The sequence below is a fragment of the Saccopteryx leptura genome, chromosome 5, assembly GCF_036850995.1.
Source record: "Saccopteryx leptura isolate mSacLep1 chromosome 5, mSacLep1_pri_phased_curated, whole genome shotgun sequence".
Classification (NCBI taxonomy): Eukaryota; Metazoa; Chordata; class Mammalia; order Chiroptera; family Emballonuridae; genus Saccopteryx; species Saccopteryx leptura.
The window spans coordinates 57,843,103-57,858,847 of record NC_089507.1 but is presented as its reverse complement, the minus strand read 5'-3'; the positions used below and the strand labels follow the sequence as shown (position 1 = coordinate 57,858,847).

Sequence of the window (15,745 nt, the reverse complement as noted above, 5' to 3'; positions counted from 1 at the left end):
GACTTCTGACCCACAGAACAGTATGATAATAAATCTGTGTTGTTTTAAGCCACTAAGTTATGGTAATTTTTATAGCAGCCCTAGTCTAGGAAAATAATACACGCTCCATCTCTGGAGATCTACCTGGCGTCCTCATCTCACAGGATTCTGCCTCCCTGCTCAAACTCCCCACTGCTCTTGTCTTTGCTTACAGAAGTTATTGAGCACCTACTCTGTGCCAGTCACTCAGCTGGATCCTGGAAATGCAGCATGAATAAGACATAGCCCTTTCATTTACTCCACAGACATTTGTGTACCCAGTTCTGAGTTATATGTGGTAGAGGTGAAAAAAAAAAAGTCTCTGCCCTAAAGAGGTTCACAGACTTCTGAGAGGACAAGCATATATATATATATATATATATATATATATATATATATATATATATATGATTCAGTGTAAAAACTGCATGCCACAGGAGCATAGAAGAGAGACTACCTATCTCAGTTTTATTTTATTTTTATTTTTATTTCTTTAGAGAGGAGAGAGGGAGAGAGAGAGACAGAGAGAGAGAAAGGGGGAGGAGCTGGAAGCATCAACTCCCATATGTGCCTTGACCAGGCAAGCCCAGGGTTTCGAACCGGCGATCTCAGCATTTCCAGGTTAACGCTTTATCCACTGCACCACTACAGGTCAGGCCCTATCTCAGTTTCGTAAAATCAGGAAAACTTCAGAGAGAAGAAGAAATGGAGCTAGGAAAATATGGTTTGCCAGACAGATAGGATGGGGAGAGAGTCAAGAGCTTTGAAGCAATGTGGCACTTGATATCTGACTAGTGCATTGTAGGAACAGAATTTTAAGTGTATTTCATTTCAGTTACTTTTAATTGAAATGGAAATCACCACATGTGGCTGGTGGCTACCATATTGGACAGAGCAGATTATATTCTTGAAAGGAAACAAGTAGCCTTCTTTTACCCCTTTTTCTACTTCTTACAGGAAAGTAGATGTTGTGGCAAGTCACCTTGGACCATGCCAACAGGGCATCACCGCAGGGAGTAGAAGGGACTTGGGACCCTGACACCATGCAGCCATCTTTCAGTTTGGCTTATGTTCAGATTGTTATATGAGAAAGTTATTATTATTTGGATCTCTGCATAGCAGCCAAATCTGTACATTAACACAAATGTCTCCTAGAATAAGGAAAAGCAATAATCACAATCTTTGCTGAGATTTTTTGAGTTCCTTTCCTTCTATGTACCAGGCCCTAAGCTAACTGCTCTAAATGCATGGTTTCATTTAATGCCCACACATTCTGATAAGGGAGATAATAGTCCACTCCCATTCTGCAGATAAAATGGAGTCTTAAAGGAGTAGCTCATTAATGGCAGAATTAAGTCTGTCTGACAGCAAACTGTACTCTAGTATACTAATACATAATGTCTTATGAAAGTCCAGGCAAAGTGAGTGTACAACTAGAGTTTTTAAATGCAGAGATGATATTTATGTTTGTGGCAGCCATTATCTGTTGTTGACCCACCACCCATCCCCTCCTTCTGCTTGAAAAAAGAACTTTAATTTGTTCAAAACAGTGGACAGAGATTTCTTGACATGAGGAAGGGTAAGTTCCTATTGCAGAATTCAAGAGAGAAATCCTGACTGGTCTAAACTAGTCATGGTCATCTCATTCTCCTTGGCCAATAAATGGTCTGAGGACAGGTGTGTGGCAGAGTTCTGGTCAATGAGATGTAAGCAGAAGTTGAAGAAGAAGAGTGTCCCTCTCTATACAATAAGCCCAAACCCTGCCCAGAATGAAGATGCAATGCCTGAGGTATGGCATCCATCATGCAACCATGAAGACAAAAGCCATGATCATAAGAATGGCAGTGTAGAGAGATGAGTGAAGTCTTTGTTGGTATTGTTGAGCTCCTGCTCCTTGCTGGACAGCTTTCTTGTAATATGAGAAAAACCCCTATTTATTTAGGCCACTATAAATCAGGATTTCAGTTACTTATGGCTGGAAGGCTTCCTGATATACATACACACATATCTTTTGTTTTCTTAGGAAAGATAAGGAAAAGTCAAACAGCTTAGGGTGGTACACTGAACACTCTCGGCTGACTGCTAGAAATCAATATCCACTGGCTTATCCATAGTCAGAATCATTTCAGTTTCTCCCAAAACACACATGTAACAGGTTACCTTAAATAAGTAACAGAGTTCAGGCAAAATGCATATTTATCCCTTTTTTTTTAACCTTCAAACTAAAAACAATGTTTCCTCAATTATAAGTGTTTCTTGAATAATGCATATGTATGAAAAACACTTCTATTCTGCTGTTTTCAATTATTAATATACTGAAATTTTAAAACAAAATCCTGGATCTCTCTTAATTGCTGTAGTTCAGGGGGGGGGGGAGCAGAAATACGAAGCTTAATGCATGAAATAGATTCATTCAGTGGGTGTACCTACCCACAGCAAAGACAGGAAGACCCGAGGCATGCTACAGGGTGACAAAGGGTAAAATCTGATTTAAATATATAAATAAATAGAAGAGGCAAAATGGTGTTTTGCTCTTGAATTATACTGAAAGCTGGTTTTATTCATCTTGCTGAGTGTGCTAAAAAGCAATAAAAAATATTTATATACTCAGTTATCCAGAATCACAAACAAATTCTAAAATATTTCTGAATGCTAGATATGTTTCAATTGAAGGGAAAAAGAACAGATATTTTTTCCTAGCCACTTGTTAAAGAGAGGCACACACACAAAAACATATTCTATGCCTCCCCTTTAACCATGTTAATCTTTAATCTGATTTATAACTGAAAAGATCATGTGGCAGCTGGTTTTATACTATTTCATTCACAAAAAGAGATTATCCATCAAATGAGCACATTTTTCTCTGGGATTTCCCAGAATAAACGAGCTAGACACATTTTTCTTTCAAACACCAGGCTATACAAAATATTTCCAGATATAATCAGCAAGGTAGGAGGTAGCAAATTAAGCGCTAGTCGGGCAATCCTCTGCATTTTCTCCCTGCATTTTGACAGATTCAATACAAGCTGAAAAAGCAATGTGAATAAAGACAATATTGGTAAAAGAAACATACCTTAGAGATGATTAATGGTTCTCCATGCTCCAGGCCACCTTTCAGAGTAAAACCCCAGGGGGCTCCTCCCTGCAAGAATGCTTCCAGATAAATGTACCTTCCCGTGGGGGTCGTGGCAGGGTTTAATGTGGCACGAGTCTCCTCGAAGTTCTCTGTGGTTCTCATCATGCCAAACACGTGATTCTACGAGGAAATTTGTAAATGCCTGAAGCAGATTCAAGAAAGCGGCACTTCGGCTACAGCACGCGATCCCATCCTTCCTGATACGTGCGGGCCAAAAGAGAGGTTTTGAGAAACAGTTCTTTCAGGCGTAAAATGTTTTTCCGAGCTTAATTCCAAGATGCTGCCCCAGGAAGATTTTTCACTTCAACATTCAGTGAAGTCTCCTCCTGGAATCCGGGTTCTCACGGAAGCCCCCGAGTGGGACTTTTACTCCGTTGGAGAAAACTTTCTGTCACTCTCAGAATTGCTTTTATTTCACGCATATACACAACAAAACATTATCTTTATGTTTTACAGAGAAAATTAAAATAGTCTTACAGGATAATAAGAAAATTGCAAAGTCTCTACTGAATACCTCGTTTTTTGATTGATTATCAACCCTTTCTTCCTCTCGGAGTGAAACTTACCATTACAATAGCCTCCCCTCTCCCCAGAAGTGGCTTTAAAAGAAAGAAAGCACTTACAATGCTTCTTCAGAATTTTCAAACTTGTCCCAAAGAGACAAACGTTTTTGCTTATGTTTTTCAGCAATAAATTCCGAGGTTATTTCTAGTCAAAAGAAAAAAAAAAGTTTTTGCAGGATGTAGAATACAGTGGAAGAAAAACCTGGAAAATTAATCCTCCGTGGGAAAACTACCCAGGCGGCCGCCGCGTTCTTTCTGTGGTATTTTCAGCGATGAGCAGCGGGGCTGCCGCGGCTGTGGCGGCCCTCGCCTCCGCTGAGACAGCAAGGAGGTGAGAGGAAGATGGATTAAGGCAGAGAGAGGCACCGCAGCCTTTCTGCACAGTAAGCACTGCTGTGCAGATTTCAGTTTAGCACGGGGACCTGACCAATCAAAGCAGTCTTGCAGTTGATAAAATACCATACAGATGGCTAATGACCAGGGACTAGGAAGTAGTTATTAGACTAGCCCCACCTTGTACCAGTTAAAGCAGAATCCCTGGGGGTGAAACACAGGCCTGGGCTTATTTTAAACTCTGGCCAATTCTGGTGTGCAGCCCAGTTTGAGAAGCAGTGCCCTGAACAGTTTGAGTATCCAGGTGGTAGCACAGGGCTTTATGTTTTTGGTTTTGAGTATCTAGGTGGTAGCACAGGGCTTTATGTTTTTTTATTAGAAGAACATACCAAGTATAATATATGAGCAGCCTCTTGTTTTGAAATAGGATTCTCAAATCACATACTTGTTTGACTTGATACAAACAGGAGGCAGGTTTTCTTCCCTTCACCTTTTTTTTTTTGATTGTGAGAGACAGGAACATCAAGGTGATCCTTATGTGCCCTGACCAGGAAATTGAACCCGCAACCTCTGTGCTCTAGGAGGACACTCCCTGGCCAGGGCTTAATTTTTTAATTTATTGATGAGAGGGAGGGAGGAAGGCAGAGAGGAAGCATTCATTCGTTATTCCACTTAGCCATTCAGTCATTGGTTGCTTCCCGTTGTGCTCTGACTAGGGATCAAACAGCAAGCTTGTCATTTCTGGATGATGCTCTTAACGATCTGAGCTAGCCGGCCAGGGCTTTTCTTCACTACTTTAATCCACTCCAAAACTGTTATCCATACTTTAAATGAAAAGAAATACTTAATGCCTGGCAAGTAATAGACACTGAAAGGCTGAATATTGTTCTGATTTCAGATTATTGGTGGAATTTTGTAATAATGTAATATAAATTTAAACATTACTACTTTTTACTAAAAATTTGAACAGTACAAGATAACTACATCTTTTATTTTTCTCTCTCTTCTCTGTCTCTCTCTCTCCCTCTCTCTCCTCTCTAAAATGAATAAATAAAATAAAATAAAAATAAAAAAAAGAATTCTTTAGCCTGACCTGTGGTGGCGCAGTGGATAAAGCGTCGACCTGGAAATGCTGAGGTCGCCGGTTCGAAACCCTGGGCTTGCCTGGTCAAGGCACATATGGGAGTTGATGCTTCCAGCTCCTCCCCCTGTCTCTCTCTTCTCTGTCTCTCTCTCTCCCTCTCTCTCCTCTCTAAAATGAATAAATAAAATAAAATAAAAATATTTTTACCCAGCTATTAAATTACTGGAACAAATGAGAATTATTTCCAAATAATACGTTTGTTAAAACTTTTTCTGTTGAAAATATGTAATAATGTAAATTATGGAAACAGAGGTTAGAAACCACTGTGGGTTTTGGTATCGATTTAATTTTGATGTTTGTACTTATAATTAATGAAAAGTTAATGTAATAGAAAAGCAGATGTAATATGCAATAAATTGAGACAAATGTAATGCATAACACATGACAAGTGTTATTTGATTTTCAGTGGTAACTTCATCTGAGGGACTCAAGACAAAAAATGTCAAATCTCATTTTTATGTAATGACAGTATTTCAGTGGAAGCATAAAGTGTACCAAATGCAAGTACATCATAGTATTTTTGTTTGTTTTTGGTTTGTTTTTTGTTTGTTTGTTTGTTTTTACAAAGACAGAGAGTGAGTCAGAGAGAGGGATAGACAGGGACAGACAGACAGGAACGGAGAGAGATGAGAAGCATCAATCATTAGTTTTTCATTGCGCGTTGCAACACCTTAGTTGTTCATTAATTGCTTTCTCATATGTGCCTTGACCGCGGGCCTTCAGCAGACTGAGTAACCCCTTGCTGGAGCCAGCGACCTTGGGTTCAAGCTGGTGGGCTTTTGCTCAAACCAGCTGAGCCCGCACTCAAGCTGGTGACCTCGGGGTCTCGAACCTGGGTCCTCTGCATCCCAGTCCGATGCTCTATCCACTGCGCCACTGCCTGGTCAGGCATCATAGTATTTTTAAATGAAATCACAAGTAAATGAAAATTTTTTCTGAAAGCTATTTTCTGTGGCATTTAAGATCTTACTCCTGGTTCACGTTGTAAAAAATAGGATTTTACAGAATCAGTATCTATTATGAAAAGTAATAAAGCTGAAAAAAGGCAAAAGAAATAAGGAAAAGGTAAGCAGCATCAATCAAGTTAATTTGTTCAAAAATTAAAAGTTAATTATTACTTCTTATTTTAATACTTTCATAGTAGGCCCTAACATTTTTCTCTTTATCTTGCTAGAACTTTAAATGTGATTTTTTTAACTTACAGGATTTTTTAATGCCTCTGAATTTAATACAGAACCCCCCCCCCCCCCGCGACAGGTGAAAATCCACGAAGTGGTGACCTTATATTTATTTCATTATTTATATGTATTTTAAGGCTTTATGTTTTAATTAATATATTTTATATTTTTTTCAATTTTTAGGCTAGAAAATGTTTATTTTACCACAAAAATAATTAAAATAATAAATATATAAAATACTTATATACCGCAAAATCCCACGATATAGCAAAAAATCTGCGCTACAAAGTTAGATATATACAATTTAAAAATCCAGCCCAACCAGGCGGTGGTGCAGTGGATAGAGCATCGGACTGGGATGCAGAGGACCCAGGTTTGAGACCCCGAGGTCGCCAGCTTGAGTGCGGGCTCATCTGGTTTGAGCAAAAGCCCACCAGCTTGAACCCAAGGTCACTGGTTCCAGCAAGGGATTACTCAGTCTGCTGAAGGCCCGCGGTCAAGGCACATATGAGAAAGCAATCAATGAACAACTAAGGTGTTGGAACGCGCAATGAAAAACTAATGATTGATGCTTCTCATCTCTCTCCGTTCCTGTCTGTCTGTCCCTGTCTATCCCTCTCTCTGACTCACTCTCTGTCTCTGTAAAAAAATAATAATAATAAAATAAAAAATAAAAATAATAAAAATCCACGTGAGACTGCGAAAAATGAACTGGGATATGGCGAGGGACGGCTATATTTCAAATACTGAAAATGTCACTAGACTACTTCTGAAAATAAAGTCAGAGCGACATCTAGTGGATCTTCTAAGTCATCATTAACTTTAGACAATATCAAATTGTAGGTTTGGAAGGTTGTTAAGTCTTTCTTAGAAAGAAAGTCCCAGAACTATCCTAAATAGATAAAAACCTTATTTTAAAGCAGCACACTCTCTTTAGGCAAGCTTTCAGATGAAGAAGGAATAATCTCCTTATGTGTCTCCTTAAGATTGAAGAAATCCTTCCCAACGGTCCTTCCCTCGCCACTGAATGCCAAGAAAACAGTCATTTGGAAGAGGGATGAAAACACACATACTAGTTTTAAATAATCAAGATCTACCAGCTAGAAGGTATCCTGATGCCATGTCATGCTTCATAGAACGTTATGTTGAATCCTCAAACAAAACCAGGATTCTGTGAGAAAGCAGAAAAGAGAAGTGGATGTTGAGTATGCGAGTTACAGCATCTGCTTCACCAGCTACCTTAAGGTTTGTTTGTAACAAACTATCAAAGCACAATTTTAAATCTTTTGGAAATGACAAAAAGTTTCTATGTCTTGAGGCGGTAGTTTTATAGGTGTTGTTATCCGTTAAAAATCATCAAATTTTAAATGATGCAGTTTATTAAATGGAAATTATATCTCAATAAAGTTAGTTGTTGTTTTTTAAATCAAGGACTCCATTGACAGATAAATGAATAAACAAGTTGTGGTCTATATGTACATTAAAATGTTATTCAACCTTAAAAAGGAAGGCAATTCTGACACATGCTACAACATAGATGAACCTTGAGGACATTATGTTAAGTGAAATAAGCCAGCCTGACCAGGTGGTGGTGCAGTGGATAAAGCATCGGCCTGGGACACTGAGGACCCAGGTTGGAAACCCTGATGTTGCCAGCTTGAGCACAGGCTCATTCAGCTTGAGCACAAGCTCACCAGCTTGAGCGTGGGATCATAGACATGACTCCATGGTCGCTGGCTTGAAGCCCAAGGTTGCTGGCTTGATCAAGGGGTCACTGGCTTGGCTGGAGCCACCCAGTCAAAGCACATAAGAGAAAGCAATCAATGAAAAATTAAGGTGTCACAACTATGAGTTGATGCTTCTTATTTCTCTCTCTGGCTGTTTCTCACTCCCTCACTCGCTCACTTGCTCACTAAAAAAAAAAAAAAAGTGAAATAAGTCAGCCACGGAGGGACAAGTGATTCCACTTACATGAGGTGTCTAGAGTAATCATATGTATATAAACACAAAGTAGTATAGTAATTGTCAGGGGTTGAGAAAGGGGAATGGGGAAGTAGTGTTTAATGGGTACAGACACCTGACCAGGCAGTGGCGCAGTGGCTAGAGCGTCGGACTGGGATGCAGAGGACCCAGGTTCAAGGCCCCGAGGTCGCCAGCTTGAGTGCAGGCTCATCTGGTTTGAGGAAAAGCCCACCAGCTTGAACCCAAGGTCGCTGGCTCGAGCAAGGGGTTACTCGGTCTGCTGAAGGCCCGTGGTCAAGGCACATATGAGAAGGCAATCAATGAACAACTAAGGTGTTGCAACGCACAATGAAAAACTGATTGATGCTTCTCATCTCTCTCCGTTCCTGTCTGTCTGTTCCTGTCTATCCCTCTCTCTGACTCACTCTCTGTCTCTGTAAAAAATAAATAAATAAATAAAAATTTAAAAAATGGGTACAGACTTTCAGTTTCAAAAAATTAAGAAGTTCTGGAGATGGATGGTGGTGATGATTGTAAAACAATGTAAATATGCTCAATGCCACTGAACTGTACAATTTTAAAAATGCCAAAATGGTAAATTTTATGTAATGTATATCTTACCACAATAAAAAATGTTTAAAAGTGCTTATAAATGGTAAAAAAAAAAAACCACTTAAAATATGACACTATAATTAATCAGTTCATTATTCATCCCTTCACCATGCTGAGTGTGGTTGAAGGTAGATGTCACAAAACTGACAGATGCATAAAGAATCAAATAATAATACCTGATAGCAGATACCTGGAAGAAGTTATAATTGTTATAGAAATTATTAAGTTATTAAAAAGCTGGTAAGAAATATCTCTATAAATTTATTTTATTTCCTAGATGAGATATAAAATCTTAGTATAGCTCATCAGAAGTCACAGTATTAACCTTAAACAATAGATGGTTATAATAAAGGGCATAAGTTGTTTTTTTTTTTCTTTTTGGAAAAAACAGAGTTGGTTTCAAAGACACTGGCAATGGTGCTGATCGGCCTTCCCAGCAGAAATACAGAGTACACAAGAAAGGACAATCTGCCTTTATTTTATTAGCTATTTGGTTTCTATTTCCTATATCTATTCCTTTTTTAATTCTTTGAGTGTTTATTCTAAAACTAACAAACTTAAAAACTCATATTTTAAAAAACAACTCACACCAGAACTGGGCGACAGACCGCAAAGGGAGGCGAAGAAACTGGTCAGACAGAAATGCCCTACATCTTGATTGGAGCGCTGGTGACTGGGTGTCTGCCGTCCTCAAAAGTCATCAATCTATACACTTAGAATGAATTTTATTTTAAGTGAAGTATATATCAATAAAGTTCATTTTTAAAACTTCAATCCACTTTAAAGAGAAGAAATATTCCTGCTCTTAGGATAGTATATGAAAGTCTTCTTGTGAAACTAGTTTCAAGAGTAACTTCACATTAGAAATTGTTCATTTTCTTAAAAGCAGATGGGCCCTTTCCTGCTGTTTAAATTTCCATACATCCCACACTCTCTCTTCTCTCTTCTTCACTGGTCTCCTCAGCACTTGTCACCTTCTCATATGTTAAGTCACAGTGGTTATTTATGTTCTGTCTCCCTCAAATATTATAGAAGTTCTATGAGGGCAGGGTTTGTTTTGTTTTGTTCATTGACGTTCCTAGTATATAGTTGGTGTTTAATGGTCAGCGGGGAATTTGAGGGGTGGGGGTGAAGGAAGTGTCAGCAGGAAAGAAAAGCTGAAGGCCTGGCGGACACCCCAAGATTGAGCTTGACTCTTAGGGAGCAGATAGATAAGACTGGGGCTGGTCGGTAAGAATTTGGGGAAATCGTTTGGAGAACAACTTTGACAATGGCCTGGGCGTTCCGCTGGGGGAGCAGGTGTAGGACGGGGAGGTTAGGGGGCTGCAGAAAAAGTGAGAGGTCTGGAGTGGCACAGAGTGCAAGTGGAGGCCCGGATCCAGGGTGGTTTCCGAGGTAGGGCTGCCAGGATTTCATGCCAGGCTGGGCGCAAGCAGCCCCTCAGTCAGGGCTTCTAGGAGGAGGGGAACCGGCATGGCGCTCGGTTGCCCCGCGACGGCATCTAGAGGGCGCCCGCCTCCCGCCACCGCCACCGCCAGCGCCACCGCCACGTCCGGTCTAGGTTCACAACCGTCGCCCCCGCGGCTCACGTGGAGGTGGCAACGGCTGCAACCCCAGCGCCGTGAGGGGGGTGGCGGGCAGCGCCCCGCGCCGCCGCCGAGAAGGAGCCGCCCCCGCCGCTGCCCCCGCCCGGTCGAGGCAGATGCGGCCGCCGCGCCCGCCCGCGCCCCGGCGGCGATGCGGCGGGTCTCTTAGGATGAGGTGTTGATGCAGGTGCAGAAGCGGGGCTCGGCCCCGGGGAGGGGGAGGGGAGGGTCAGTGGGGCTGACTCCGTGTAGCCATTCAGTTCAAAAGAGACCTCTTCGGAAAGTTCTTCCCTGACCTATCCTAAGTAGCTTCAACTTCATTTCTCTATATACTGCTTCCCTCTGTTATTCTCATCATTTCAGTTAACCATTATGATTTGTTTCTTTTATGTCTCTCTTTCTCCATTACGCTCTAAGATTCATGAATGTCAACACTTGATCTAAGCTCTATCTCCGGTATTCATAGAAGCATTAATCATGATAGTAAAGCATTGTAAACCATCAAAATGCTAACAACAGTAGTGAATAATTATGAAATGCTTGCTGTGCACCTGGCCCTGTGCTAAGTGGCTTATATCATATAATGAATTGTTTAATTGCAGTTTACTACTTTTGATTTAGGAAGAGTAAGGGGAGTGTATCTTCCAAATATAGTCCTGTATATTAACTATTTTGTTCAGAGGCATTGGACAATGTTCATTCTCTTATTATTAGAATGTTTATTTTAAAGACTGGATCAATGTACATTGCCACCAGGAATATAGCATTGAACCTTTATTCCCACGTCCCTAAAAACTGAACTGAAGAGGTTTTTGCTAGGAAGAAAAGGAACAACAGCAACAACAAAAAAAAGAGTATGAATAATAGCAGCATCCTAAACGAGCAAGACACACTCAGGATACAGCACGTGGACCTTGACTGGGGCACAGTGTGTGTTGGGAGTGGAGATGAAGCCAGGTGGTTGATTGGTACAACATAGACAGTTTTGAGTACTAGTCTTAGTTCAAACCTTAATCTTTGGTCAAGACATGACAAAAGGGCCCTGATTTTAAAGGAAACTCTTAAAGATTGTGCAAAACTGAAGCTAGAAAGATCGTTTTGAGGTATTTTTTAGTAGGTCTGGCAAAAGTCAGTTTAAGCGTGGAAGAATAAAATAGGGCTAATATAAACTAAATTGCATATTCAAAGATTAATTCCTTATGACTTATGACCACACTTAAGGCTTTTCCACTGAATTGAAAGATATTACAGAGAGAGACTCATAGAACGTGGCTACAAATTACATGTGGAGTTTGAGTAGATGAAGAATAGAGGAAGACAGTGAAATGTCTAACCTGGGAACTTGGGTTTATGGTGTTATTATCTGAAAACACCCTAGAAAGCAGGTTAGGTGGAAATGTGAAGAGACCAGGTTTGTATAAGATGAATTTAAGATGACCATAGCCTGACCTGTGATGGCACAGTGGCTAAAGCATCAACCCGGAACGCTGAGGTCACCAGTTTGAAACCCTGGGCTTGCCTGGTCAAGGCACATATGGGAGTTGATGCTTTCTGCCCCTCCCCCCTTCTCTCATTTTCTCTCTCTCTCTCCCCCCTCTCTAAAATGAATAAATAAAATCCTCCCCTCCCCCAAAAAGTGACCAAAAACATATGCAGAGGTGTTAAAGGAACATATATTCATTAAATTTTTCTAGATTTTTTTTTTAAACAAAATAGCATGAAACTTGATGGAAGCAGTGGAATTGTCCCTATCTGGCTTTGCTGTTGACTGAAATCAACAGTAAGAAATTGTATTTTTTGGTTATCTTTTTGCTAAATGTTTTCCATAGTAAATTACAGAATGTTCAAGTTGGAGAAGATTTTAATGATCTTCTAGTCCTACACTCTGCCCAAGAGGGGACAGCCAGTGACAGTAGTCATCCCAACAAATGCTCTTCCATCCTCAGCTTGAGCACCTCACAAGGAATCCCACCATGTTTCTATACAAGGTGCTCTAGTTTTTAGAAAGTCCATCTTCATCCTGAACTAGGATCCACCTCCCCTTTACTTCTAATCATCATTAATCCTAATTCTGCACATAGAATATTTTCTCTCATTTTTTCTTCTTCTTTTCCAACTGAGAGGAGGGGAGATAGAGAGACACTTCCACATGCACCCTGAGTGGAATCCAGCCAATAACCTCTATCTGGGGCCCATGTTTGCAACTGAGCTATTTTTAGCACCTGAGGTGGAGGCTCCACAGAGCCATCCACAGCACCTGGGGCCAATGCCCTTGAACCAATCAAACTATGGCTGTGGGAAGGGCAGAGCGGGGGGGAGAAGCAGATGGTTGTCTCCTCTGTGTGATCTGACTGGGAATTGAACTTGGGACATCCACACACCAGGCCGATGCTCTACCACTGAGCCAATTGGCTAGGGCCTGTCTCTCATTTTTCCAATGTGGCAACTGCTCACTTGGATTCCACTGCAATGTTTCAAAAATCCTAGTTGTTTATCCTCTCAGCTCTCATGCTTAAAATTTATGGACCTATTTCTAACCCACTCACAGAATTTCCTCTACCTAGTGATTTTTCCGACCAGGCACAAGTGCTGTTACCTTGTCTAAGCATATAAAAAACAGTCTAAATGGTCAGAAGACATTCAGGTGGTCATTTTAAGTCGGTTTGGATTGTACCTGGAGAAGGGTCTGGTCTGGGAATGTACATATGGGAAAGGGAGGCCACGTGCCTATAGGTAGGTATACTTGCTGCGTTATCTTGATAATGCCAGTGAGATCTGTACCAACAAAATTAACATTGGACCAACAGGGAGCACATAATTGAAAATGTTCTGTTGTACAAACATAGCCTAGATAAGTGCCATAGAAATATTTCTTCATGTACAAGATAACCCCAGAGGAAAAGAGAGTTTGTTGTTGTTGCTATTGCTATATATATGTGTTTTAGATGTTGTCAAAATTTTAAGTGATGAAAATGAACTTGTGAACTGAAATTTTTGAAAATAATAAATTTCAGATAATGAAGTATTAAATATTAATAAGCATATTTTAAAATATTTTGGGTTTTTTTCAGGTGTTAATAGGATAAGTGAAAAGAATATCCAGATATTAAGGTATCTCGTTTTATATTTATACTTAAGAATTGTGAACATATAAACTCATACTAATTTATTCTATCTATATCTAACCTATGTTAGAAACTGAAGCCTTGAACTTGATGAGTGCCCAGGCTGGTATATCTATGATAAAGCTATAAGGGTTTATCTGTGGTTTAAAACTCGACTCAGTGAGCCTTTTGTATTCCATATTGGTGTTTTTGGGGTGGAGAGAAGGGTGTGTAGTGGGGAGTCTAAAGATTTTTAGAAAGGCTTCCACTGCTTTAAAACAGTTTATAAAGCACAACTGGTATCTCATTTAGTAGTGGTAGACATCGAAGCTTAGAGATATAAAAAGATTTGTTTTTGGTTTTTTTCTCACAAGTAGCTGATGACAGAATTAAGTTTCCTGATTCGAAGCTCTGTGCTTCTGTTGGTCTGCCTCCCTAAAGGATGGTTTTATGTACTGGTGAAGTATGATCTTGAATAGCTTAATTCTGTATGATGTTATAATAGTCCCTGTGTTGACTCAATGAAGTCTAAATTCACTTTCTTTTCTGTTAGTAGACCTATATGATACATCTTCTTTCCAGATAATAGAAAGATATAGGCATTTATTATAGAAATGATTTAGTGTACACACTTAAATTAGAAAGACAGTATTGTTATTCATGTTTTACTGTTCTATTCTGGGGTACTATTATACTTATAGATTGAAACAAGGACCATATATTAAGGCTGCTCATGAGTTATTTTAGTTAATTCTTATTCTTTTAAGTTATACGCTATCTTCGTGTTATAGTCTTATGGAGGTTAAACAGTGTTTTCACGGTCACAAAGCTAGTGGATCACAGAGCTAGGCTTTGAACCCTAACAATCAATGACAACATCTAGAGAGAAAGAATGTGATTGAGAAAACAGACACTAAAAGTGCTGTGAAGTTAAGCAATTAACAGTAACTCAAGCTGTTCTAAGTGTTTCTGAGACTTTACCAGCCCAGATATATTGTATTGGGAACGATCTTGAGGAACCTTAGAATTTCCTAGGGAAAAGACACCTGTGAACTGGTTCTATGAGAGTGTGGGTCAGTTTTATACAATCCCCAGTCTCAGGCTTCTGTCTAAGGTAGAATGGTCCGGCATCCTAAGGACTTGAATCATTAGTTGATTAATATAACTTACATTTTAAGTAATCTGTACCCGTGCTGAAGTTGGCAAGTCTGAGATCAAACTAGAGAACTTGGGGTATCAAACTAGGGCCCTCTGCATCCTAGGCCAATGCTCAATCTACTGCACCACCACCGGTCAGTCTCAAGGACTTTTTTTAAAGGGCAGATTTTGTTATTCTAATGTTCGTAAAATAACAAGTGGCATTGGCAAGTAGAAGTACTAAGCATTCTTTTTTTCCTTACAAATAAATGGTTGTTTTAAAATTCTTGTTAAAGTAACTAAACCTATGCTGTCTTCTTTAAATTATTAATTTTCTAAGAAAAAAATTTCCCTTGGAAGTATTGCTACTCTATGGCAGAGGCCATAAGCAGGGGTCTCAAACTCGCGGCCCGCCCACCAATTTTGTGCGGCCCGCAGACTAATCAAACTTCGTGGATTAGTCTGCGGGCCAGTCTGTGGGCCAGTCTGCGGGCTGCACAAAATTGATGGGCGGGCCGCATGCGGCTCGCAGGCTGCGAGTTTGAGACCCCTGCCATAGAGCCATCCTCAGCACCCGGGCCAACTTTGCTCCAATGGACCCTTGGCTGCGGGAGGGGAAGAGAGAGACAGAAGGAAGGAGAGGGGGAAGGGTAGAGAAGCAGATGGGTGCTTCTCCTGTGTGCGCTGGCCGGAAGTCAAACCCAGGACTCCTGCACTCCAGGCCGATGCTCTACCACTGAGCCAACCGGCCAGGGTCTCTTTTTGATTCTTTTGGATTGCACTTCTCTGCCCATTTTGTCTGTGTATAGACTCTTCCTTTGGGTGTGCTGCTTGTGTAGCTAACTGAGTCTAGGGTTGGTGTTGTTTGCCTCCAGCTACCAGTTGTGAAGGTTCTAGATCTTTCTGCTGTTTGTGTCGACGTTTTCTGTGCCTGGGTAGTGTGGGAGGGGCCATCCTGTGTATAAGGATCAA

The 15,745-nt window shown here is 40.4% G+C and overlaps 1 protein-coding gene across 2 annotated transcripts in view; it reads right to left on the bottom strand.

The window, feature by feature from the left end:
* SHROOM3 (shroom family member 3) overlaps positions 1 to 3,895 on the bottom strand; it is a 322,616-nt gene extending 318,721 nt beyond the window's left edge. The window contains exons 1-2 of one of the 2 annotated variants that reach the window (XM_066386945.1): positions 3,778 to 3,895; positions 3,092 to 3,274 (exon numbers count right to left, since the gene is read on the bottom strand). In XM_066386945.1, coding sequence (XP_066243042.1) covers positions 3,092 to 3,259 — 168 coding nt within the window. In that variant the 5' untranslated portion in view covers positions 3,260 to 3,274; positions 3,778 to 3,895. The remainder of the gene's footprint in view (positions 1 to 3,091; positions 3,275 to 3,777) is intronic. The other variant, XM_066386944.1, reaches the window with a different exon arrangement.
* Between the last annotated feature and the right edge of the window lie 11,850 nt (positions 3,896 to 15,745).